The 27,394-nt window shown below is 43.2% G+C and overlaps 1 protein-coding gene across 1 annotated transcript in view; it reads left to right on the top strand.

The window, feature by feature from the left end:
* The first annotated feature begins 14,642 nt into the window (after positions 1 to 14,642).
* Positions 14,643 to 27,394, top strand: part of fgfr2 (fibroblast growth factor receptor 2) — a 40,127-nt gene continuing 27,375 nt past the window's right edge. Inside the window, exons 1-4 of the mRNA XM_035663514.1 lie at positions 14,643 to 15,300; positions 17,465 to 17,720; positions 25,240 to 25,497; positions 25,846 to 25,920. Of these exons, the coding sequence (XP_035519407.1) occupies positions 17,540 to 17,720; positions 25,240 to 25,497; positions 25,846 to 25,920 (514 nt within the window). The 5' untranslated portion in view covers positions 14,643 to 15,300; positions 17,465 to 17,539. The remainder of the gene's footprint in view (positions 15,301 to 17,464; positions 17,721 to 25,239; positions 25,498 to 25,845; positions 25,921 to 27,394) is intronic.

Raw genomic sequence — 27,394 nt, 5'->3', positions numbered from 1 at the left:
CTACCTCTCGGCAAGAAAGCAAAGAGTATTTCGCAAACATGTCAGCCCATTCTTTCAAACTACTCTAGTAGATTAAATGACACAAATAAATGTGCTATTATATGTTCAAATGTTCCTTCTCAAGAGACCATCAAATCACCTCCGTGCTGCAGTCAGATATTGAGCTTGAGGTTAACTGTGTGAGTCGAATCCCCCTTAAAACAGTTGTTTCTCCCCCTCTACCCGGCAGCTAAGTACAATATTGGTAAACAGATCATGTAGCATTGCAGCAGTGAAGCGAGCAGTCGCAGACAGATCAGCTCGATGATAGAGAGGGATGGCAAAATTTAGCAAGAGGGAGGGGGGATCTTGACAAGAGAAGGGGAGAGAATAAGAGTATTCTGAAGAGTTTCATGAAAGTATGTGATGCTTGCTGTTTGATTTGAGAGGAATGATAATGTTAAATGTAATGCAGAGCGTCAAGTGTGGGGCCTACGCTTGTCAAATTAAAACATTTGCAATATCGGGCAAAGATCTTATCTGTCTTCATGGGTCATCCCTCCAAAGATCTATATACTGTAAATCCACTATTTACATAAAATCTTCTTTTTATCAGCTTTCCATCTGGGAGTTATACAAAACATATCTCACCCAAAGACAGATATGTGAAAGAATAACATAAGAAGTCCCTGCAGAGATGAACATCAATCTCCCTTTCAAAGCATAAATGGAGCTGAACACATTTATATGAAGCTGACCTGTGACCTCCATAACTGAGTTTAAGGGCAGTGAAAGTGAGCCGCCCTGGTTCTGTGTGTGTGTGTGTCTGGGTTGGTTTAATCCAAGCTGGGCTGTGTGGATTTAAGAGGGCCCTGAGTACTGTGCGTCTGCGTGTCTGGATTCGGGCGTCCTCCTCTATCCCTGCCGGCTTATTTATGACCTGAATCGGGCCTGGTCCAACAGCCAGAGACAGAGAGGAGAGGAGGGATTGAGCGCCACATAACCCTTGTGCATTCCTACGCACACAAGACCTGACTGACACACATTCACATAGAAACATACACAGACACACTACAGATAAGGAGATGGAAATATCTCCCATGATCTCATATCAGAAAGAGTGCTAAGCTGTAGAGTAAGCCACTTTCCCTCCTTAGTATTTGTTCTCACCGCTCTCCCACTCTCTTTTTCTTTGTCCCTTGATCACTGTAGGCATCTGTTTCAGGGTCACGGCTCTCTGTTACAGGCCCAGGATTTACCTTAAAATTGAAACTTTCAGTTTATTTTAATCCTGCTTCTTCCTCAAGACAATTTATTCTGCAACAGGAATATCATTTAAGGGTATCTCCACAAAAACATTTTGTACAAAACCTTGTACCAGCTAGATTCATTTGAAGAATACCATTGCTACCATATTTGCCCCATTTCAGTTGACCTTTGAGATGTTCAGATGGAGCATTTGGGCGTTTTGTTATAGACTGAAGATGCTGATGGTACTCAGATTCTCTCAGTTGATCTGGGGTTTCAGGCTGTATATCAAAGCTCTGCTTCCTCTCTTACCTTTAAGTTACCAAGGCTTCTCTATAGTCAGTCTGCATTAAAGAGGATGCAGTTCAAAAGCTGCAGATCCACATGAAGACTCTCCTTGCTCTCAAGCATTCTTTATTTCGTTGCTCCCTGCTGTCTTTTCACCCCCCCCCCCCCCCATATGTAAAGACTCCTTACATCACTGCTCAGTCATCTGTGTGTCAGTGAACTAAATACCAAGGGGGTTATATGTGGTTGGACAGGGGCATCAAAACATCTCAGCATCAAAACTAAGGCTGTTGCTGCTGACTTTCTGTGGTGGACATGTAAAAGAGAAGGGGTGGACAAGAGAGTGCTTCACTGCACCTCTCTGTTTTTTTCAAATTCGCTCTTCCTTTTTTGTGGTTAAATGCTGCGGAAAATTGGACGGCCTGGCAAAGCAGAGGTGGATGTTTTCCCCGAAGCAGAGTGCGGATGGAGCACATTCCAGGGGAAAGCTGTGTAAATCCCTCCATTGATTTGGTGCGAAACCCTCCTGACCTCTGGAATACATTAGCAGATTAGCCATGGAGGCCATGTGCATGTGCCGGTCCATTCAGACTCCACACACCAGCAGCAGTCTGCCCATGCATGGCCCCCCAAACATAGAGCCCGGATACCAGGGGCAGATGGGCCCACACCCGCTCTTATACTCTCAAAGCCAAATTACAACTCTGTGTGTGTACTTAATGTATTCACTTGTAGTTAGGTACATGTTGTTTGCTTCATATATGCCTTGGCGTGATGCAGAGCGCTATATTATTACTGAATTTTAAGAAGTGGAAAGGTTTTAAGCTTTGTTTAGTAGCTTCAAATACTTCTTCACCTTCACTTTCTTTTGTGCCAGACTCCTTTTGTTATGTCATACAGTCTGAAAAACACACAAAAAGACGCAGGGTAAGTCGTTGAAAGCCAGGTCAATACTACCTCAGCCGTCTGATCGATTTCATGAATATGTACAGAGAAATCAAAACAGAATCAAAACACATTGATTGTGACTGTTTGATTCTGTTGGAAATTGGATCTATACAAAATACGCTATAATTCCCTATTAAACTGTAGCTGCATCATCTTTATGGCTGCAATGTGCATTCTGTGCATGTGTGTTTGAGATGGGAAAATTGTGTTTTGCAGCTTTCTTTGGTAGAGCGTCATTGCTGGCAGTAAAGAACACCAGTGATTATGGGTTTCTATGTTTGAAGTTGGGACCTACATGTGCAGTTAGGTAAGATTATGTTTTAACATAGATTTATAGGACTCTAAAAGCCTGCAACTAAGACTGTAAATTAAGAAAGGGAGCGTTGATGAGCAGATGTGGGATTGCTAATTTTGTCCCGTTTAGTGGTTGAACAGTATATTGGCATAACTAACTTTTACCAGACCCAGAGCGTGAATCTGGTGGCCAGCTTTTCCATTGTAGTACAACCTTTGGACATGTGCTTTTCATAACATTGTAAGCTCATATAAAAGCTACCAGAGTGTTAATGGATTTGAGCAAGTGGCCATTGACCTGGTATTGTGCATATGTGCATTTGGATGCATGCATCTTGTTTGGGGTGAGGGGTGGTGCTCTGGGTCAGAAGGGAACAGGCATCATGGTCACAGGCTACAAGGCCCACCAGGACCCCTGTGCCCCCCTCAGAGGGGACACATGGCCCCGACAGACCCCCACACCATAGGCAGACAGTTCGTCCAGCAGCCAAGCAGCCTGACACCCAGATGGTGGTCAAGCATGAGGCGTGAGAAATTAAATCAACTCATCTGTCAGATTTGTGTGTTTTGACTGAAGACTGAGTGATCCACTGACCTCTGGAAATAATAAAGATATGGCCCTTTCTACCATTGCTTCCCTATCATGCAATCTCTTCAGTTTCAACAAGACTCTACTGTGTAGCAGGAGTACTCTCCACTGTCAGTTGTGAAGATGATCCACATTGTGCACACATGCAAACTGGCACACAGATGCCGGTCTTATAGAAAATTAAAAGTACATATCTGATGTTTCACATAACAATAACAGTAACCACAAAAGCTAAACATCCTCTCTGTTCAATATTATTGTGGGCAGCTGACAGTCACTACTGACCACAGGAAAGACGTTACAGATGGAAGAACTTGCTCGTATGCATCTCTGTGCTATTGCAGTCGAGTAAACAAGTTCCCGGTCTAGACTGGCTGGGGGCTGTGATGGTGGAATACAGAGGACATCCAATCAAATACATATGGCACAGATGCCACCATCGCATACACAACTGCAGTAAGTGCATAATGAGGAGGATGTTTACCACTGAATGAGTTAGCACTCCTGAATTTTTGGTGTGTAAAATTGTTGTAATTTACAAAACATCCAATTTTAAGAAATCATAGAACCTATAATTTAGTCTTGGGAACTCGAGAACTAAATCATGTTTAACGTTTCAGAGTTTATGAGAAAACATGTTTGAATCAAAGCAGAACAACCTAACTGGAATAAAGAAAAACACATTTGATTCAATTAAAATGTTTACTTATTGCAGTCTAAAAATATGTACTTAAAGGCCCAGTGTGTAACATTTACAAGGATTTATTGGCAGAAATGGAATATAATATTCATAGTTATGATTGCACCTGAAGATAAGAATTGTTGAGTTTTCTTTACCTTAGAATGGGTTGTTTTTATTTACAGAGGGAGCGGGTCCTCTTCCACGGAGATTGCCATGTTTCTGCAGTAGCCTGGAACAGACAATCCAAACACTGGCTCTAAATAGGGCCTTTTGTGAGTCTACACTCTTGGAAGGTAAGCTTTATTTAGTTGGTTGCAATCTGCAATTACACCACTAGTTTCCACTAAACCATACACACTGGTCCTTTAATATTTATAATATTTGTTTAAATAAAAAAGTGCTTTGAGAAATATAGTAGTTAAAAAGATGTTTTGCAGTGAAGTGATTCATTGAATACGCTTGAGAAACTGTGGTATGGGTTGCATGAACAAAAACATGTTACACACCTTGTAAATGTTTGGTCAGTTCCTCATATTCTGTGGGAACTTCCTTTTAAACTGATCGAAAGGTTAAGGACTTTCTCCAGTTGCCCTGTTTGTCATGCTGTGTGTGAGTGAATTCCTTCTTTTTCCCTGAAAGTTTCCCGCCCTCCAGCTCTCTGCACCCTGGTTAATGTTTACACAGTGATTGATTTGGCCCTTCTGAGTAATGCTAGATAAACAACAACTGATCAGTACTATTAGCACATCAAGCCTCAGAGGTGGTTGCGCTCTGCTAGAGAACAATTTGGCTCCTCGGTTGGAAAGCAAAACAAAGATCTCAAAGGTGCCATGTTTTCACGCCATCTTTGATTTATGCCTTGTCTTTGGCTGAACCTTGGGTCGTGTTCCTTTTTCTCTCTCTCCCCCTTTTCTTCCAGCCTCCCCTCCTCCCTCCTATAGCCATTTCATTCCTATCTCTCCACTTATTGGTATTCTTCCCTTTGCTCCTATTTCCCTCCATTTCCCTCCCTGGCTTTCTTGTCAACCTTTTAAGTACTTAAGGTCTCTCAGGGAAAGAAAATGCTCCTCTCACTTGCACAAAACCACAAACTAAGCGCTGCATTTGAGAAGGGGTGTGAAACTGAAACTGCCGCCCCTCACTCCACCCCTGTCTTTTTTTCTATGCTTTAAGGTCGGAGGTCAGCAGCCTACTATTCCTCAACCTATCAACCCCTCTGACAGGACCATACTGATTGTCAGCCTCATTGTGGCCTTGTGGAATAACAGCCATATTGCAAAATATTAATTGTGTTTCCTTTGTTGCAGTTAACGCAGCAGGATGTCATAATGTGGAAGGAAATATTAAAATGGCTTTTGAATGAATATGACGTACAGGGTTCATATACATGACAATAGCTTCCCCTCCCCTTTGGCCCTTTCCTTTTAGTCTTTCTACCCTATGCCCTCTTTCTCTTCTCTCTGTCCCCTCCTAAATGTCCCCTCTGCCCCCCTCTCTTCTTCCAACTCTCCACCCCACCGCACAGCCCTAGTTTTTCTGTGAGGGATCATGGGTAGTGTGTAGCATGGCCAGTTGTTTGTTGTCACTGTGAATTACGGTGACATACTAAAGGAGTGACAGCTCGTGCTGGGTAGCACAGGCGAGGGAGAGAGGGAGGCCAGGCCGGGGGTTTGAGATGGGTGTTTGTGTTGTGTATTTGGAGCGGGGGAGCTTTCTCCCTTACTTTACCCAAGCTTAGCTGTGCAGCCAGGGAAAGAGACAGGGGAGTGGTGTTCAGTGTGAACATCATGATTCTCAGGGATCAGTTTACAAGGTGTGTCTCCTTTACTTTCACTGTTACAGTAATTACAAGCTGAGGTTTTCCCACACTGCTGCACTGCACTGGTTGTACATTTAATTACAGCAAACACTCTGATTCCACAGCAAGATGATGGATTATTTGTGGGTGGCTTTTCCAGGCTGACGAAGCATATCATCTTGTTACGAGAATACATCCATTCTCTTACACATTGTTTATATTGACAGTTTAAATTTACAACTGTGTGTGTTTTATGTATAACCATGAATGCGCATATGTGTGTGTGCTCCTAAAGGGACTAAAACCCAAACTACCACTTTACAATGAGACATACTTTATTTACATTGTGTTATGTACAAAGGTTCATTAGTTGTAAATAATGGTTTTAATAATGATTAATAAGTAGTCTGATAATGGTTTACAGATCAATAATAAGCCTTTAATAAGGACTTTTGTGTTGCTCTAAGTCAGGAAAAATCTATTTATCAGGTCTGTGTCATCTTCCTTACAAAACATTCTTTTTTAAAGCTCGCTCAATAAAGGTGCATTATACCACTTACTTATTGGAAAGCATCTGCAGTTTCATTTATGAACCACTTAACTGCAGACTTGATGACCTTTTAGAAAGTGAAATTCCTTATTAATGACTTACTTACATTTATAAATGAAGAACTGATGTCTTATGAGAAAGTGAGGTGGTCATTAATAACGTGTTCTTCCAGAACTATAATCACCTATGTCTGCTGTATGCTCATCCAAGTAACTTAATACTGAAGTCATAACTCATAACTGCTGTTAGAAATTATAGGTTTTTTCCAGAGGCCAAACAGTTAAGTGGTCCATTGGAGGGGTCTTCCTGATTAATTAAGAGGTTGCTAAAGGCAAAGGGAATTATAATGAAAGAGGCTATACAACAGCTAAAAGTGATTTTTTTTAACAGAACCTGGTAACCAAAAGTTCTCTCAAATGGCTAATCTATAGGCAACTCAATCAAATACAATACATCTCAGCTCACAGATGAATTTCTTTGCTGCTCTCTAACTGTACTATACTTTTCAACACAAACCACATTCACAATTCCATCATTCTTTGCTAAAATACAGCTATGCTGGAACAGTTCTCTGTGTTGGCCTTGTCCCATTTTTCCAGAGTGATTTGATCATGATTGATGGAATATGCACTAACGGGGCACCCAAACTGCTAAGTGCTTTGAAAGGAAGTGTAGCGCTCAGCCTGATTAATTTATTTGTACTGTGCAGCTTTTCAACGAGAATGAGTGAAGTGTACATTAGTCACCACATGTTCGGGCATACATGTCTGTTTACATGAAGAAAGAATTGTAAAGACTTTTCCTGGCAAGTCTCCAAGGTTGGTGTAGGCATAATCTTTTATATAAATGAATTAGTCAATAGGTCTTTTGTCTTGAGGCACATTCACTTCTGCAGAGGAGTCTATCCAGGTGCCTTCATAAGAACTTGGGTATTTTATAGGCCTAGTAGGAGTTTTTAATCTGCACAGCTCAGGGTTTCTGCCATTGCTGTGGGCAAGAAGGCGGGAGAAATAGCAACTGGTAGATGCTGAGAGATGGGTTTTTCAGGGGATGCCATTGCTCAACAGTGTGATTAGGACTTGCAAGTGCAGAACAATGTTGTAGACAACAATGTAAATCTGTCAGTCTGTGTGCCGGAGGTGGGCATGCTGCAACCTGAAGCCTTGAGTCAAGCCAGCTTGCTCACAGGCACTCTTCTGTTACGGAGCACGGGAAACCATGTAAACAGTGGAGAAAACGGTATGCACAAATGAACACAGAGGAATAATAGTAGCAATCTAAGTTTGCCTTTTAAACTTGTATTTTGAGAGCTGTGGTACTGTCATGTGTACACAATTGTTGTTTGTCAGGACTCAGGGTGTACAGATGTTTAATATGACATCTATCTCTTTCACTTTCCTTCTATTCCTCCATCTATCTCTCTGGATGTAGTGCAGGAGCAGCTTGAGGGATCAAAGGTCAGGGCCCTGGCGAGGAGGTGACTTCTCAGGAGACCGTTCAGCCCAAATTAGGCCTCAGATTGGCGTTCACGGTCAAAATAGTTAACCTCAGCTCACCTCATTGTCCCTTAAGAAAACATATGCTTTGCCTCAATGCCTCAGTCTCGTTTTAAGAAACTCTGTCAACCTCACAAGGGCAAACATGCTCCGCCATGAAGGGCCACTGACACATGTCTAAACATCTCTTGGATAAACAGTTACTTTCAAATACCCATATTAGCACAGCGAAGAACAAGCCATGCCAGTGAACTTGAATCAGAATAATTAGGAACTCTACTAAGGCTACAGCTGTTAGATGTAACTAACAGGACCTAATAAAACATGTTGGAGCAATATTGTTTACTGCTCCCATAACTTACTATTTCTTGTGCTCTTGCCACTGGACAGAGGAGTAAGTTGGGACACAGAGAAACAATAAACAGAGTTAAATGTGGGAGCGGGGAATGGAAAACAGCACCAAGCCAAGGTCAAGTCTATAACTGCCGCCCTACAGAGTGATTTAGGTGCCATGGCCAGGGGGCTTGTCCAATAGCAGCTCTGCAGTGTGAGTTAGGGTGGGATGGTAGAGGTGTTGAGAGCCTTGGCAGTAATGACTTGCTGATGACATCAGGACATAGAGCAGAGTCTTTTCTCGGCCTAGGGGTTAAAGGTCAGACAGCCCATTCACTGACGTTGTGATTTATTCCCTGGGCCTCCCTCAATCTATAATCACAATAAAAGCTATGTGTATGCTGGGAATGCATGACTCTCTGAGGTGGGCACTGCGGAGTGACCCTAAATACTTTCACTTTGTTTCTTCAGCCCTCTTTAGTCTTTACTTTATTGCTGTCTGTGACAACGAAAGTTTTATGAAGATCCGCCAGATGACAGGCAGTGCTCATCTTCAAATGGTGTAAAGACTCACAATAGAAAACACCTGCTTTCAAAATGCAGTGAGAGTCTTAGAGACACCCCACTGCCTCAAAAGGGAGTCTGTGAGGACATCCTCAGAGATAACATCAGTTCTCTTCACAGCAACGAATAGTGCTGCTGGTAAGAGCAGTCTATTACAGTTACTCAAAAGCACACATCTTGTGAGTTGTCAATCAGGGCTGCTGCTAGTTCTAGGGGAACAGTTTGGCTCTGTACACCATGTAATGTTTAACCTGACTTCCTGCTGCTTTGGGCGGAGGAACTCCAGGGACCACTGCAGTCAGCGCTAATGTCTAACTCCCTCCAACAGGGAAGCAGGAACAGGTTGCAAATTATACATTTAAGTATATCATGTAATGAACATTTAAGTCTTATTTTTCATACTGTGACCTGCATTTTAAATGAATAGTTCAACATTTTTACATATGTTCCATAGTTATGATTAGTTATTCATGGTTATTGTGACTTGATTGAATCCTTTTTGAACAAATTGTTGGCTACTTATTCACTTTTTGTAAGACTTGAAAAAAACAAAAGACTTTTGACAGCAACACAAGGACTTTATGTTTTTTCTGTCCAAGCTCTTTACTACTGGTAGTAACATGGAGCCTTGAGTCACTGTGAACTAATGAGTCTGGCTTTGCAATGACGTAAGTCTTACAACTCATAGTCAGGATATGCAGGGTTACTAAAGAGGAATATTGAGCTGTTGTAGTTAACTCTTAAAGGAATATTAGCTTTAGGAGAAAAACAAACCAAACTTCAACAGTGTCAGCAGAGGCTGAAGTCCTGACTTGCAAAGTATGAGTCATACCCAGAATGACTGAGGTGACCTGTTCTTTGAACCAAATGAGCTGTGTAATGTGTTTGTATGTGTATGTGTATGTGTAATGTGTGTGTGTGTGTGTGTGTGTGTGTGTGTGTGTGTGTGCATGCATGATGCTTATATGTTGTGTGACCATTGGACCCTGGTAAAAAGAGAGAAAGGAAAGGTGAAATAGAAAGAGAGGCATAGACAAAGTGAAGAGTGAAGAAGTGAGAGAGAATTCCTTGTCACTGTTAAAAATGCCAGGAAAAAGCGCTATTCATTCTTCATTTTATATAGAGGTATAAAGTTGTCAGTTCCACTCAGCATTTCTCCCTGGAAAAAGTCCTGTGTTATTTTTATTAGGAGTAATGGTGCCAGTCAGGTGGGAGGGAAAGCAGACATTTTCATCAGGAGTTATACTGCAACACTGCAGCAAGCTCCATGTTTCTGCTTCATGTGCTGCTCTTTGCTGTTTCCCTTTGCAGCTTGAGGTAGTTGAAACCACCAAACTCCCCAGTTTCATGCTAGAAACGTGAACTTACCCCCTTCTCCTTGTGTTCCACCTTTCAGCTGAGCTGCACTGCAAGCTCAATCTGCAGGCATCCCAGCTATTTCAAACACTCTGGAGTACTGAGGTGGAAACATGTGAGGAATCTGGATGATTGACCCTCTCTCACTCCCCCTCCATCCACTCCCACTATCCCTGCTCTCTGTTACCTGCTGAGGGGGAGGAGAGGACAGCAGAGGCCTGGCTGTTCGGACGAGATTATTATGGCGTATCAGTGACAGTGAGGAGGCAGACCCGCTGACTTATGGAGTGATGCCTCCTGAGCTAAAAGCAGAGGGACTCTGCTGTGTGAGATGGCTCATGTCGGTCGGAGTGGCAGGGTTCAGCAGTAAGAGCTGGCCCCCTAGATGAAAGAAGATATTTAGAGTGCCCACATGATGAGAGTAAGAGGTTTCTCTCAGAACACTTTGGCATTTACAAACACATTTCTTGTACTGTTGCTGCCGATTCCTGCTCTTCTCTCTGACCAAACACCTAAACTTCCTCTCGCTCTTTTGGTCAGGATCCTCGCCACATGGCTGCAGAGAAGCTCCAGTATATGGTTCAGATTAGACCCTGAGGCGTGTGTCTACTTCTTACTTCTCTCGCCAATCTCCCCCATCCCCCACCACCCACGGCTCTACGCATTTGTTTCATATTTTGTACAGGATATGACTCACCCACGTTTGTTGTTTTAATTATACAGTGTCAGTGATATATTGGGAAAAAAGGGAGGGGTATCTCCAGGATTTGGCATAGTGAAGTTATAATAACATATCACTGCCATTCATGATTAACAGCAGCACCCTCAAGGAAGAAGAAAGAAGGATCTTCCAAAGAAGAACAAGTGTTTTGTACTGTGATTCTCAACAGTGAATATCTCCGTCTGTAGCATTCAGAGAGACAGAGGGAGGGATTTTCTGGGCCAGTTCACTGTAAGGGAGTGGATTGTCTATGTTCCACCACAGTTAAAAAGTACTGTATAATGGTTGATTGTTTCCAATAGAGGCGTACACCACAACCATTGCCTATATTATCACTAATATAGCACTGTTGGGATTTGAAAAGACATGTTGTGATGACTGCAGTTGCTTAAAATAGATTTGTCTGAGACATGACCCTTCATGAACTACAACAGAAAAGCTAGAAACACCTTCATACTACCAGAATAAGTACCAGGACTACAGGAGTCTACAGTCATGCTTGAGGCTCTGTTAGGCTGATCTAAAGCAAAGCTGCTGGCCTCAGAATGCTAACATGCTAAAAATAAAAAAATGCTATAATATGTTGGTGTTAAGCAGGTTTAAAATCACTGTTCACTATCTTAGTTAAACATGTTAGCATGTCAACATTGGCTATTTGCTGAATAGTTATAATTCAAGTATTGGACAAATTAAACCTTTGACCTAATGATGGTGCTGGAAGATATGTCAGGGGACCACCAAAGTCATTAAGATTCATCCTCTGGGAACAATGAATCTCTGTACAGAATTTCATGGCAATTCAGCAGTTGAGATGTTTCAGTCTGCACCAAAGTGGTTGGCAGACTGCCAAACAGACTCCCATTGTCACCCATATGTAGTCAGTTACTGCCACCAAGTAAAATATTATCACTATGAAGTGGTACGGCTTTACAAGTAAGGATGATCCCCTCAGGACAGGTTTTAAGATACTCTTCTATGAATAATAATTTGTATATTTTTTGGGTTAAAACTCCTGTATCTATGAATATGAAATATATGTATACATGAATATATGAATAATAAGATATCTCCGAAATGTCCACTCTCAGTGTATGTTTTTCAAGTTTCCACACACTGCTGGTGCACCACTGGCTTCCAAACTGGTTGTGTATGATGTCACATACACACACAGGTGAGCACAGAGAAACGTTCCCTCTTCTGCAGATGAACATGAAACCGCCTTCTGTTGTCCGACTCTGCAAATACATCAGCAAGGTGAAGGTCAAACATCCGAGACAATGAATGGAACAATAAGCAAAAAGCATTTCGGAGTGTAGGGGGACTTTAATGCAAACCAATTAGTCTGCCCATGGACAAAGGGAAGTAACGGCTAGTTGTTGATTAGCTCACTTCAACAGCATCTTAAATTTGCATAGCAGCAGGAGGCATGCTCAGCCTCAAACATCATTCACAGCTTCAGTCGTCACAGCAATAAGAGGTTTTCTCACCATTAACATGCAATTATTGGAGAACCTCTCAAATAAGCTACCCTCCTGATGATTTCTGTCAACAATGACAAGGAATCAATATGTTCATCTAATATGCTGATGGCGAGCTATTAGCTTGTCACTTTCTTTTCCTCTCTCTCTGCTCCCTAATTCCAAACACCGTGGCTGCTGGCGCAGGAGGGATTAAGGAAGAAAGAGGACTGAAGAAAAGATTGGAGATGAAGAGGGACAATGACAGGTTGACGGATACCACGGCGCAAGGGCATTGAGTCCATCCAGTTCTCAGTCAAAGGCCCATGAGACTCTGCTTGATGAGGTTTCTTTCAAATGTGAGATGCCTGAGCAGTAGAAAATAAATTGGGCGATTGTAAATAGACTTATGTAGCGGGAGGAAAGAGACACACAGAGAGGGAGAAACAGTGGGGGGTATTTTGTGCCACTCTTGAAAAATGAGTCAAACTCTCCTTCCTCACCTCTCGTTCCCTCTTTATTTCTAGCCAACCTGTCAGCTCCACTGTTATCTGATGGCTTTACTGGTGGAGGCAGAGATGGGAGAGGAGAGAAAAACAGACGTAGAACTCTCAATTCACAGGCTAAACCTTTGCCTCCAAGAAAAAAAAAACCTTGTTAGTGCCTCTTTTCAAAATGAATGGAAGAGTTTTCCCTCCCTTGTTTAAAAAAAGAGGGCTTCAGCAGTGGAAATGAGACAAAAATAAAAAGTCTGTGGAGATTAGAGTCTTCCACCCTCCCCTGTGTCTCTTTCAGAACACTTGAACGCCTGAACCAATGCAGGAGACAGCTTGAAGCAGTGGGGGACAAGCTGCAGGGGGCCAGCCTTCAGTCTCTGGATAGCTGTGGACAGATCTGTTCATTTGTAGGAAAGTTATGAACTTCACTTACTCCTAATTCTGCAACAATGCTCAATATCAACGTATTTCTATCTCTCTCTTTTAGCTTAGTTCTTCTCTTTGCTCTTTGCTTTCATGTCAGCAGTCTGTTATCACAGGCGCGTTACATTGTAGTACTGGATGCTTATAATATAATGTGATAATGAATATTTACTGTTGAGCTCTTTGTGTAAGCAGTGGTGGGAGAAGTTTTCAGATCCATACTTAAGTTAGGTAACAATAGCATGTTGTAAAAAGTTCCCATTACAAGCTTAAGTTCTACATTCAAATCTTTAGTTAACAATATGAAAGTATTAGCAGCAAAATGTATTTAAAGTATGCAAATTAAAAGCACCCAATAGGCAGACAGAGGGGCCACTGTTAATTAGTGCTATATTGTTATATTATAATATTTCGTTATCATTAGCTACTGGTGCATTAACATAAGTAGCATTTAAAGTGTGTAACTGGTTATGGTGGAGCAGATTTTTACGATTTAATCTGCTGTTAGGTATGTTACAATAATATGTCATATTTTACAAGCTGGTCACATGTGTTGCATGTAAAATGAACCTGCAGATGACCTGTAACCTGTAGAAGTAAAGTAGTATCAAATGGATACACTCTAAAATACAAGTACCTCAACACTGTACGTAAAGTACTTGGCTACATTCCACCACTGTGTGGAAATCAGTCTATCCAAGTGTGTTTTTCATCCATGTTAATGCAAATGCATTATTCCACATTAAAAACAAATAATAAAGATTGTTGGTATTTTATTTTAATCATGTATATTTTTATAAGTATGTATATTTTTTTAGGTTTGAAACTGGGATCACAATACAATAGATCAAAATGACAAACCCTATATCTTCCCTTGTTGCTCCAACTTTCAAAAATGTGATAAAACTTTAAATATTCTATTCCTCCTTTCACTGGGCACCCCCCAATAACTAAGTACCAACTCAAGAAGGCCTGTTGGTCCCCTGACCCCAGTTTGAAAACCACTGCTCTATGATGTATGAAATTTGACAAGCTGGTCATATGTTTACTATGCAAAATCTTAAAGTTGATTGATTGATCTTATTTATCAAACGCAGGAAATATTAAAGTTCTGTTTGCTTGCTTAGGAAGGTTATCGGAATACTCCTTCCACCACTGCAGCATCTGACCATACTGAAATACACTGTGTGTGTGTGTGTGTGTGTGTGTGTGTGCATGTGCGTCTCCTCCCGCAGATGTCATGTCTTGGCCACTGTGGGGCGTTGTTACTGCGGTCTCCGGAGCGGAGCAGGGGCCCACGCATTGGACCCAGTTTGAGCAAGTTGCGCGCAGGGCAGGCAGACAGGCAGCGCTACAGTTTGATGGGCGGAGGAAGGCAGGGCCCAAAGGCACTGCGGCCAGGAAGCGGCTCGAATTACACTGGGGGTGCTTGGGGGGGAATGACACCCACTGGAGTGAAGGAGGAGGGCAGTGTGTGGAGACGTAAGGAGGAGAAAAAAGCTAGTAAACCTGACAAAGCGTCTGAGAAACAGTGCGAGGACTGTCCGCGGAAGGAGAGAAAGAGACGCGAAAGACGCTCTTTTCACCAGGGGAACGCACGCTGATGGATTTTATGACATTTTGCATCGGACAACTATCCTCTTGTATCTTTTAAAACCACGGTCCGCCTCCTTAGTAGCTGCAAACTTTCTATTTAGTTGACAAGTGTGCTGCTCGGGAACACTGGGCATGTTCTGCGCCCTGGAAGAAACTTGGTGACGGGGAGGAAAGTTTCGGGGGGGACAGCGGTATGGTTCTCCGAGCTCTTTTTGAAGGATAACGCGTGTAAACTCGGATTTCTTTGCATGGCATTGGACTACGTTGCCAGCCGGGTTTGGAGTATATCCTCTGATCTGAGTTGATGCCGGCTGATTGTGGAATAGTAAACTGAAAAAAAAGGCAGCGCCTCGCAGATTTTTTTTTTTTTTTGGTGCATTGTGGAGTTGGAGACATTCCTCCCTGTGGATTCAGCTCATGCACTCTCCTCCCTTATCTGTGCATGCCAAAACAGAGATCTCCTCGATTTTATTCCTCCGTGGTAAGTATTTTCTGTTTACGTCCAAAGCTTCCTCACAATCTCATCCGTCAAGGTTTCGGCTGTCATGACAAACGTGATAGTGGAAATGCGTTGCGCTCTTTAGGTGTGTACTATTTTTTTCCCTCACGGCTGCATGACAAAATAAGAACTATTTTACTTCTTACAGTTTAATGTATAGATTTTCTATCCATGAATTATCCTTGGAGACTTTTCAGAAGTCTGCAAAATATGCAGAGTTCTCCATAAAGTTTTCTTAGATTTACATCCCACAAAAATAATGCAACGAGCGTTATTTGTATGTTGTTTTCTGCCATCCTTCATTGGAGTTAGCTCAGTAAAATATGCCCCTGTGTAGTTTAGAAGGTGAGGGACTATACGGCACCTTGCATCATCACTTTAGGGCCCATTAGCAAGTGTCCTGGTTATTTATTACTTTGCTTAATTTTCTACATTGCATTTATGGTGCCAATTATCCCGTGACCGCAGTTGTTTTTTCACTGCTTGGTGCCGGAGCCCTAAATCACTGAGCAGCTCCAAATGAGCCCCCATTGTGGAAAAGCCAACTGATTTGAATTTCAATAGGAATTCAATCAGTGCCAAGAAATTTCATTCAAAGCCCGGTTTAAATGAAGGCTGTGGTCATGTATGGAGCAAAGTCCCTCATGTGTCCAAATGTCATGTAGTCAGCAACATGCTAAAAGAAAGAAGTTTTTTTTTTTTTTTAAAGAAGAGCATTTTACCAACTCTTTAAACATTTTTTCTGTTAAATTCTGTGTTTCAGTTTTTCAGTTTTATTTCTACCACTTTGTTTTTTGTCTTTAGGTTTGATAGCTGCAGAATAATTCAGTATTTTTTATTCTGCTAGACATGACACCGTTTTAAATGGTGTAAAACAAATGGAGCTTTCTGGGTAATCCTTGTCTCTACTCGAAGTTCTTAGACAGCGGTAAGCCCGGCGGTTGATTGGCGCACTGATTGGCTCGCAGCTCATTAATAATTAATTTTTTTCTAAGCCTAAATGTGAAGAATTGTTTGCTTTCAGTTGCAAATATCGAACCCGGTGCATTTCTCTAACAAAGTTAGGATGTCGGGATAAATTCATGGATTCACCTCGACAGCATGTGAGCGTATCCCTCCATCCCCGGGGAGAGCTGAATTAAAGATAAATCAGGTTGCAAGTTTTCAGGTTGGCTCTCTAAAAAGTCAAACTACATGTGTCTTTGCGGGTAAAACCAATCGATATGTCCAGCTGGAGCAGAAAGAGCGCAGGGAAGCGTGACTTCCCCAAACCTCCAGAGACACTTGAGCACGGTGGAACCGCAGATGTCTGACTAAACAGATTGGTGTGTCTGAGTGTGTGTGTGTGTCCCAATATTGCAATATTGCATTTCAATTAAAGCCTTACTGGTTTCATAATCAAGTCATGGAAATGCAATAAGAGCGAATACAATTAACACATATGCAGCAGCGCGGGCAACAGGTTTGGCGCATCTGTTGCGCACGGGAATAAATGATGTCCAACTAAACGAAGCTGGTGCCACATTGGCTGAAAACTGTCCTGTGCCTGGGATATTTTAGTTTTAAAACATAGTATGACTAAATAGGTTAAGAATATGTTTTCTTATTAGTTTGGAGGAAAAAATAGAAGGTTAAAGGATTGTGTTAGAGATTAAACATTTTTGAAATTATGTTTTAATTGACTTACAAAAACTGATCTTTACTACACTTGTATGACTCAGTGATACATGAAACTGTTTAGACTGTGCTAAGACTTAGAGAGCTACAGGGTCTCTTGATTGGTTTTTCTAAAACCCATTTTAATGCATATAATTACAGATGAGAAGTAAAGGTAGATGCAGGCTGGTTGTGTGTTGACTGCTGGTGCCTCACAGTTTCGGTATGTCTGTGGCATGGCTTGTTTGACAGCATTTTGAAACACTCTGTTGTTGTCCCTCACTTTGTTTTCTGTCTCACTTTGTCAGAAATGAAGTGAGAGGAAAAATGGTGCAGAAATAGCTTTCACTGAAGTGACAGTAATTATTCCACACTAATTTATTTTTCCTTTTTTCCCTTCTTGCCGCCTCTCTTTTACACTTTCTCCCTCTTCGATCATCACTCCGCCACCACCTTCCCTTCCTCCTTCTCCGTCTCGTTCACCTCCCAGCCCAGGTGATTGGGTGAATTCCACTGAGTGACAGGCCGACCCGGCAGCAGTTGATGGTTGGGCGGACCCCCTCAGATGGGATCAGTGTCCAGGGGGAGGTGGAGAAAGGGGGCATGGGGAGCGCTGGCCCCCACTAACGTGATGGCCTCGTGGGCCTGGCTGCTGGCCGCCGTCCTGCTGTCCCTGCTGACCGTCAGCGTGGCCCGGCCGCCTCTCACCGCCACCAAGGAGGAGGAGGCCACTCTGGAACCTGAAGGTAAGCAGCGGGGGACGGGAAAGCACAGAAAAGGAGAGCCTCAGTGTGTGTGCCGGGGGGGCAGGGACCATTTGTTTGGTGTGTTTTTAGGGAGCAGGTGTAGGTCTGTCTGACTTCAGAGTTTTGGTTAACTTTTGCATCCTTTCCTTAGAATTCCGGTCCTTTAGCTTAAATGTTAACTATTAAAAATCCATGATGGGCTTCCAGCAAAATGGAGATATTTAAATGTCTACAGGTTTATCCACTTGAAGATAGAACAGTAACAAAATAACATGGGAATTAATTTTCTGATTTGAAGTGTCACTGTTTCCACTGTTGCTCTTACACATACAAGTTAACTGTAAACTGGCATAAACGGTGTTTATGAGCACTTCTATCCATTTAAAGCTCACTTAAGCAATCTAACAAGTATAAGAACAAAGACCATGTGAGCTTTTGGGGAAATGAAAATAAATAAACAACTAACCTCAGCATGGCCAGCCTCTTGTTTTCCTCACTGTGAGGCGTGTGATTCACACTGTTTTGTTTTATTTCTCTTGCCGATGTCTGTGGTAGTTCAGGGTACACTTGAGTGTTAAAGGCAGGTTTGTGACCCTGTGTCAGAGGACAAGGGAGAAGGAGGGTGGGACAGTGTTTATGCTGGCATTTCTCTAATGCCCTGCGAAGAGGGAGGGAAAGGGAGAAATTAGGATACAGAGTTCAGGGCTTTGATTTGTTTCTTTAAGTCATGAATGCCTGTGGTCCGTTTGTGAATTGAATATTTTAAAGCTATATTTTTATTGGCAAAACCAAAAACTTTTGAGAAACCTTCTGTGAAAGGCAGTCTTCTACAATGCTGACAGCTTTTTTTCTTTTCTTTTGAGGCTTCTCCATTTTCTGTCTCCAGTCTCTGAGTCTGGTCAGAGACTAGCTAATTAGAGTTGTTGTGATGGATGGTAACTCACATTCCAAAGCCTTTTGTTCCCGGGCTTTAATCAGCATGCTAATTGTAAGTTAGGCCAACAACAGAACATCACTTTTTAAGCCAATTCCTTCCTCCCCATCTCTTTCTCCCCACACACACACATTCACTCTGTGCCTTGTCTTGCCCTTTGCCCCAGAGGTCAGGTATCAGTCTTACCTACCTTGATGAGAGGCCACCTAAGCTCTCCTCTCCTGTTGATGTTTTTGTTGTTCTGTCGCAGACCGTTTGGCTCCGAGCCGGTGGGTTCAGAGCCCCACATGGCCCGGACGCTACGCTACATGGCCACAGAGAGAGGACAGAGGGAGGGAGACAGGGAGAGTTTTCCAGAGTTACACAGTCCTCCAGGAAAGGTCTAAGAGGATTTGTGCATATTTGACTTCTCCTTTAGATGGAGAGATTACAAAGCGCTGGGCAGCGGTGAAGTCATGTGACTGGAGATTAAGTGGCTAGACCTGGGGGGTCACATGATGAGGGATCAACGGGGCACAGAGAACCTGGCCTGTGTATCTGATCCTGAATCAGTTTCCCTGCTACACATGGCAAACATAGATTGTGTGTGATTGAATCAGTGAGCTCCGGTTTGTTGTGGTCTCCTTCTGTTCACTGCTCCTGATGGGCTGTACTGGTGTCACCTGTAGGGAGACAGATTGGCTGGTCCCGCCCTCTCTGCCCTAATGACACCCCCCTACAGAGATGTTTAGGATTTCCAACCCCCCCCCCCTCTGCCCTACAGCCTCGGTCACACCGTGTCCTGTGTGTGTGGGAGCTGTAATTGCTGTAGATTCATCAGATTGCATATCAGTGTTGTCTCTATAGAGTCCACGCCTGCACCCCTGGTGGCCCTGCTAGTTTGTTTACCTGTGGCTGGTGTAACAGTAGAAGCAGAGCGAGTGCACTGGTTAAGGCTTCACAACAGGCCTATTGTTGTCCCTGTAGCCACTTCAGTATCTATGGGAGACGTGTTTACCTTGTCCAGGCACTCTCCGTTTGCACAGTGATTAAAATACTCTGACTGAGCTTAATAACAATGGAACACAGGAGGTGTGTGTGTGTGTTTGTGTGTGTATGTGTGTCTTTAACATTGGTATTCTCTGATTTGTGGTCTGCTCAGGCCCCTCATTGCATATAATGTGGAGTAAGTGTGGCACCAGGCACATTGGAACGCAGGCTGAATGTGAGTGTAGCAGACAAAAGTCAGCTCATGGTTTTGGCTGTACTTTCGTGCACTCCCTGCCAAACTCTGTTCTTCAAAAAAATGCTCTGATCAGCATGGAGGAAAATACTTCAAAACAGTTGAGTGGTTAAATAAATACAGCCTACATTATGTGTCAAGGATGAGTCTTTCATGTCCAGACAGACACAAGAAAAAGAATGGATGCTTGTCAACAAAATTTCAAGAAGAGTCTCTGGGCACACTCGGAACATAATTGCTCTCTTGGCACATTTATATATTTATTTTCTGCATGATTTTTTTTAACTTTCTTAAAGTTTCCACCTGTATACTGTACTTTATTTAATAAGATACATTGTCAGCTCATGTTAACCTGAGAAGCAGTTGCCTTTATTTCATTTCTGTTTGTGTGTCAGTTTCTGTGTGGGAAGGTGGGAATGTCAAGGAGCTGCAGGCTTATTAGCTATCTGTAATACTGGCTATCTACACAGTAGGAGTGTGGTTGTAAAAGTATAAAAGTGTCAGCTGGCCGGTTAATGACATGGACTGTGTGTGTGTTAGATGTGTGTGTGACTGTGGCGATGGCAATGGAACTGAACTCCAAACAAAGTGTCGGCCAGTGGTGTGACCTGGGGGGCGCAGTTGGGCTCAATATACGGCCTTCACACAATGACTTTTATTAGCCTGCCGTTGGCCGGTGTTAATCTTGAAGGTGTGTTAGTGGTTGTGAGTGTGTGTGTGTATGTGTGGACTGTTATTTGCCTTGGCTGATGTGCCAGAATACCTTGTCACTCTACCGCTCAATCTCACACCTGTCTGATAAGAGGCTGGGAAGAGCTGCTACTTGTGCCAGCTTGTGCCTCAGGTCTCAGTGGATTGTCCGATGTGCAGTGGGAGTCTGAGCCAGCATGGGTAGGGTGCAGGATGAGGCAAGAAAAAGGAGGAAAAGCAGTGAGTAAAATAATGTAATAAAATAAAAAAATATATAAATTAAGAAACTAGACTCTGACACAAAAATAGTGATGCCATTTCCTAATAAAAGTAAACACAATTAGGAAATTCATACAGAAATTTCTTGTCAAATTTTCTGAAGCTGCAGATGTGTTACCTTTGTCAATGTATGCATTTTAACTACATAATATTGTGCCTACTGCATATTTTTCATAGTAGTTGTAGGACAATAGACCTGAAAAGTTACAGATTCAGCCTTACATCATGCTCCGTTTTTGTGCAAGGCACTGAGCCCCCAGTCTGTTCACCTTTCTGGTAAAAAGTGCCACCCATAATGTAAATATGTATAGAGCTGAAACAATTAGTTGATTAATTGATAGAATGGTCAAGGAATAGTGATGTTCTGTTTCTTTGGTTTTCTAGTGTGAGGATTTGCTGCTTTTCTCAGTGTTTAATCATTGTAAACTGAATATCTTTGGGTTTTGGACAATTGGTTGATCAAAATGTGAATACATTTCAAGGTATCACCCTGGGTTCTGGGAAATTGTTAAGGGGTTTTTGCAAGTTTTGTTTAACTATCCATATACTTAATGTAAAGAATAATTGGCAGATTAATTGATAGTGAAGTCAGTTGCAGCCTTAGTTATTCATACTGAATACTCAAGATTAATCTCTAGAAGCAAAGTAGAGCGAAGCAGAGGGAGGCTCTACTCTGAGGTCACTAGTGCTTCAACCTAAGAAGATTTTGAAGATAAGGGGTAGCCAGAGTTTTAAAGGGGTCGGGTGGGGTTCAGGGAATGCCTTGATGAGGGGTGGAGGAGTGGGTGAACCGGAGAGGCTGTTGCCATGGATGCCAGCAGGAGCCAGTTCATGGAGCTGCTCCTTTGTCATAATAAAAAAGCAAAGGAGGGATTTGAATGTGAAAGGACAGGGACATCAGAAAAGAAGGAGAGACAAAAAGGGGAGAAAAGTCCGGGATTTGACTGCATGAGGAGGATACAGAGGAAAGAGGAGAGGAAAAAAGGAGGGACAAGAAGGGCAGCAGAGATAATGTGATTTGGTTGTGTGTGTGTGTGTGTCGTGGTGTCGTGTGCTGTGTGTGTGTGTGCGTGCGTGCATGATGAGTGTTTGCCTCCGAGATGGCAGCCATAACATTTAGTCCACCTATCCCGCTGTGCAGAACGCGACAGGGAGGAGATGGGAGAGTAGACTTACAGCCCAATGTGCCTCTCTGTAGAAGTAAAATCATAATATCGTTTACATAAGAAAATCATAAACTCCGCCCTCGCCACTTCGCCAACAGCTCGCCACCTGGCTCTCACCGCCTTGACAAACAGACAGAAAGACGGGTGAGCAGACACCAAGAGGACATTGGTGAGAATTGCTTGCTGCATTTTGCCGCAGACACTCAGGCTGCGAGACTAATTATTACCAGCCAAGATGGTGCGAATGAGGACGAAGAGATGGCGAGGAGTGGACAGCCTGAACCCATCACGCCTGATAGACACTTGCAATGTCTGTCAGAGAGATGGGTTTTGAAATGGAGATGTGCTTCAGGAGAAGAGAGGCAAAATGATAGTGATGATGGAGGGAGGGAAGAGGAGAAAGCTGTTTGATAGAAATCGAGCAAAAGTGTGTGTGTGTGTGAGAGATAAAGAGGCTCCCGCCCCCTCCTGTGGTGCAGAGGAGGATGAAACTTTGCAGAGATAAAAAATCTGCAGTGAAGTGTTTCAACTCTTCAACTCAGCATCCCTGGACTCCTGTAAACTCTCTTCAAGTGGAGCAACGTGTGTGTGAGTGTGTGTTTGGGCCTGTATCTTCTGGTGTCTGATACATGCATTTATTAAGGTGCACCTCAATGTCTTTATTTTCTCAGTGTGTACAACGTTTCTTTAGAGTTCTTACTGCTACTGTGTGTGTGTGTGTGTGTTCACATGACACAGGTTCCCATGAACAATCAGGCATGCTGGAGGTGTCAACAGGTTTGGGAAAGGTCAGGGTTAGGTCAGCAGGGTCAGCGGGGTGGGAATAGGGGTGGAGATGTGTGGAATGGGGGAAGGAAGCTGAAGAGGGAACATGAAGGAGCAGCAACAGGAGGAGGAGGAATTGATGGAGGTGGACAGATGGACACAGCAGAGATAAGAAAATGATGAAGGCAGAACTAACATGTGCATGCTTTCTTTAATCAGACTGTTTGGAGAGATTCCTTTGCTTTCCTCTGTATGTATTTTACCTCCTTCCATCCCTTCTGACCTCTGCTTGTAGTTTAACTCACACACACACTCATTTGTCTGTATGAGTATCCTCTTTCTATGAAGCACCTCAGTGCCTTCCCTTTCTCTTCAATGTGCTGACAGACAGTGCAGCGTGTGTGTGTGTGTGTTTGTGTGTGTACCAGGTGTTGTGTTGCTACGTTAACCTCACTGAGGGGCCCACCATCTTGAAGTTATCCATACCTGCTAGCTTTCCAGCAGGTACTCACACTGCTCTGTGTCCTTTTAGTGCCGACATCTTCAAATAACTTAAATCCTAAATTAAGCAATAAAGGAAAAGCTGAAACCCCAGTAATAATGTCAAAGCAAAAGGCAGTGGCCTCCGGTGTGAAAAAACATGTCGTAAAAGGTAGCGGAGACAGCTCCCATCAATCAGCACAGGAGCTCCACCTCTTATCAGACCACACACTCAGTCCTGGGGGGTTGGCGAAGGAGGGGTTAATTATTTCCGGATCGAAGGAAAGACAGAGAGAAAAAAGGACAATACAGATACTGTACCTGTGTGTGTGTCTACTTGCCCAAGGGGAACATTTAGAGGCTTGCTCACATGCCTCGACCGCTGGATTGTAGCAGAATGACTTTCCCTTCCTGTCGAGGCGAGTGAGTGTATACTTTACATTTAACACACACGTAGGGCACATAATGTGGGTGGAATGTTGTTGAAAAGGTGTATTGAGGTACAGGAAAGGCTGGGAGTGCCACCGCCTCTTTAATTGCACCTATCAGAGTTACACTACACGACATATAGTGTCATCACTGGCTTTTTCTTATGCTTTTCCATTGTTGCTACTTTTCCCTCTTTAAATCTTTTTAATATCTCTCTTGCCCCCATTCTTCAGTTCCCTCTGAAGAAAAAAAACACAGACATTTTTGTACTGCAGTAAAGAGAACTAGGAATTTGTGTGTTTTCTCATCGTGGAGGGTTGCAAAGAGTGTCAAGATCTTGTCTACATTTAAAGCATTAGTGAATGTACACATTTGTGCATGATGAAGTTTGTGTATGTGTGTTAGTGTCTGTAAGAGCCCCACAATGACTGGAATTGGCTTTGGTATATATGGCAGAGGCCAGCTTGTATTTCAGACAGGTTTTCCCCCTTTTGCTCAACATTCAGTCCCAGGCTAGAATTTGCACGGATGATGCAGAAGTGCAGTCTCGGCTACAGACACTCCGATTTCCCATTCCTATATTGGACAGTCACATCGTTCTCTCTGTGCAGTTGTTCAAGTCAGAGGACATGGTGTACACACATGCACTCACAGGCGGACTTGGATTTTCTCCCAGAAGTGAAGGTTTTATGCACTTTGGAGTCATGCAGAGTTTCTTGCTTTCTGCCTTGGCCGGCAGATCCTGTGCAGGGGTTGTAGATCCTCCATGGCCATGTTATGAAAGACAACCAAGAATCAAGAGATGGAAAACAGAAGAGTCAGGCTACAGCCAGGTCAGGGTTTTCGAAGCTTAGGCGCACAGTCAAAACCAGAGAACAGCCAAAAAAGAGAGCGCTCTCCCCCTCCCTCTTCTACCTTCCCCTGCCTGACAACTGCTTCCGTCCTGGACCTTTCTGGCTGCTTTCCTTTCTGATGGGCAGACGTGCTGGAGTTTTATTACCTTTTTTTAAGCTGCAGAGATCTGTCTGTACTGCTCCTACTCACCCACACACAGTGACTGCTTGGCATCTATGCTAAAAGGGATGGGTGGTTAGGGGGGCGGGGGGGCCTGTCTCTCAACACAGGGATGTCCAATTCTCACCTGCTCACAAAGCATCGATTGTTTTTTCTCTACACATGCTGCTATGGCTGTAACTGCATGCTCTGAATCTATAAACGCCAATCACATTGCACACTTGATAACAGAATAGAAGTATTTTCGAAAGGGCTCCATTTCGAATGACTGACTGGGAGTTTGTGGTAATGACATGTTGGTGTGACGGTTTAAAAAATGGGCCTCCTCTTTTCTGTATTGCTCCTCCTGCATAAGTTAATTTAAGTGCATCCATTGGGGGTTATGTGGTGTTTTTGTTTCCTAAACTATGGCTTGTTTCTTCCTCTCCCACCTCTCTTTCCTCCTTCTTGTGCACCCTCTTTCTCCACCAATCCGTCTTTTGCCTCCCCCTCCCCTCTTCCCTACCTTCTTCAACTTCCTCCCCCCCACTCGCTATGCAGACGCATCGAACAAATACCAAATTTCTAAGCCCACGGTGTGCTCAGTGCACCCGGGGGAGGTGCTGAAGCTGAGCTGCCCTCTGCCGGCGACGGGGACCATCACCTGGACCAAAGACGGCAGCTCTCTGGGCACCAACAACCGCACGCTGATAGAGCAGGAGGTGCTGCAGATCCGTGATGCCACGCCCAAAGATTCAGGCCTGTACACCTGCACCAGCGTGGGCAAAGACACGGTCTGCTTCATAGTGAATGTCACAGGTGAGTCAGGGATAAGGCAGGTCAGCATGGGACAGGGAGTTTGGAGATTTAGAGCTGGACAAAACTTGGTCCAGAAAAGTTACCATGGAGCAGATATGGTCATGGGATGAACAGCCTGAATCTTGTTCTTTCTGAACGACTCTGGGGTCTGTTGAGTGTGTGTGTGTACAATTACAGTAGCGTACGACCAGATGTATCAGAAAAGGGCCCCACTCAAGCATTTTATTTACAAATTTGTGTGTGCAAATTTGCAAGAAAGTGTCTGCATGAAAAATTCTGCATGCAATAGTGTATGTGTGTGCATGCGGGTTGCGAAAGGGTGGCAGTAACCGTGGTTACTCTGTGCAGATGCCATCTCGTCGGGGGATGATGAGGACGATACAGAGCGATCGGAGGACACTGGGGCAGACGGAGAGCAGATAAGTGAGTATGGGAGGAACAAAAGGAGGGATGAATGAGTTAATGATGCACAACCCTTCCTCACCAACTCCCATAGATCAGCCTGCCTTTGAGCAAGGAGCATTATGTGGACAGTAGAAGCCTGTGGGTGCACCAATCAGACCCTGTTTTCTAATTCTTCACATCAATTGTCTTGTCTGTTCAATGTTCTGTCTATTGTGAACTCAACCTTAATTCTCCTGGCAGCTTTTTGGACAAAATACCGAATGCATGACCCCCATTCTATTAAAAAACCCCACATTTTTCTGTATAAAATAGGGAAATAAAGGGAAAAAGGGAAAACCGGGAAGTCAAAGCAAGAAAATGTGCATCTGTGTTCCTTCACTTTATATGGTCAGCACATTGTGATGGACTTTCTAGTCCTTTTATGTACCCACAGTTTCATAGTCAAACTGAAGATACAGATGTTGGACATGGCATAAAAATTCTAAAAAAGTCAAGGTTAGTCAAAAGTCTGGAAATCTTACATCCGTTGTTTAAAGCCATGTCTTAATAATAAATAATGAACAGTCTCTAATGGCATGTCAAAACTTAAGTCTGGAATGCTGATTGTGATAGCCAAACACTTACAAAGACTTAATCTCTAAGTGAAATAATCTACTTAGCTTTGTCAGTGTTTATTACCACAGTTCAGACTGTGCGATTATGATTAAAGCTGGAGAGAAAGCGGATGGTCTCAATTCTTTTGGGATCAGGAGGAGATAGCCGTTAGCAATGCCAAAAAACAGCTCAGCCCAGCACCTATATCTCTACTATTCTATACCTTAGCATACCTGCCTAGGCCTATAATGTGAGATTTTTGAGTGTGTGTTGTATAGTGTGTGTCTCCAGGGAATACAGAGATTCCTGACATTCCTTTAGCTAGTGTCCCTCAGGTAGTCAGGCTTCATGGAGCCAGCCAGCCAGTCAGTCAGCTGGGCTCATCCATTATGAAAGACGCCCATCTGGACCCAGTTACCCACCTGATGGGCCTATGTGTGTGTGTGTGTGTGTGAAAGAGAAAGTTTTTACCCAGGTTTGTCTATGCGTTGGTGAGTATCTGTGGTAGTAATGTGTTTATGTAGCCACGTGCACACATTTATGCGTTCACATACACATACACTCAGCGAAGTAAAGATGAGGGCTTCCACATCTTGTTAAAATTCTCCACACACATTGCGTCTCACCGTGAGTCCTCCTCCTCCACTTTTGGGCTGACTGTAATTGCCTGAAATCCATTAAATATGGGGGAGAGAGAGGAACTCAGCAAGAGGAAAAAATGGGGGAGAGGGAAAAGATCCAGCCATTCTGGTGGTAATAAGCTGTTTGAAAACAAAGAGAAAGCTGTTCTGGCAGTACAGTTGCATTTTCTCGCTGTGTGTGTTTCTGAAAATTCAAAACTGAGATTATTATTAAAAGAAAGGGGGAAGAAGAGGGGAGAGAAATAAGGCAAGGGGGG

This window comes from Morone saxatilis, unplaced genomic scaffold (assembly GCF_004916995.1).
Source record: "Morone saxatilis isolate NCDOM2014 unplaced genomic scaffold, NCSU_SB_2.0 Contig19, whole genome shotgun sequence".
Taxonomy (NCBI): Eukaryota; Metazoa; Chordata; class Actinopteri; family Moronidae; genus Morone; species Morone saxatilis.
This window is presented reverse-complemented; position numbering and strand designations above follow the sequence as displayed.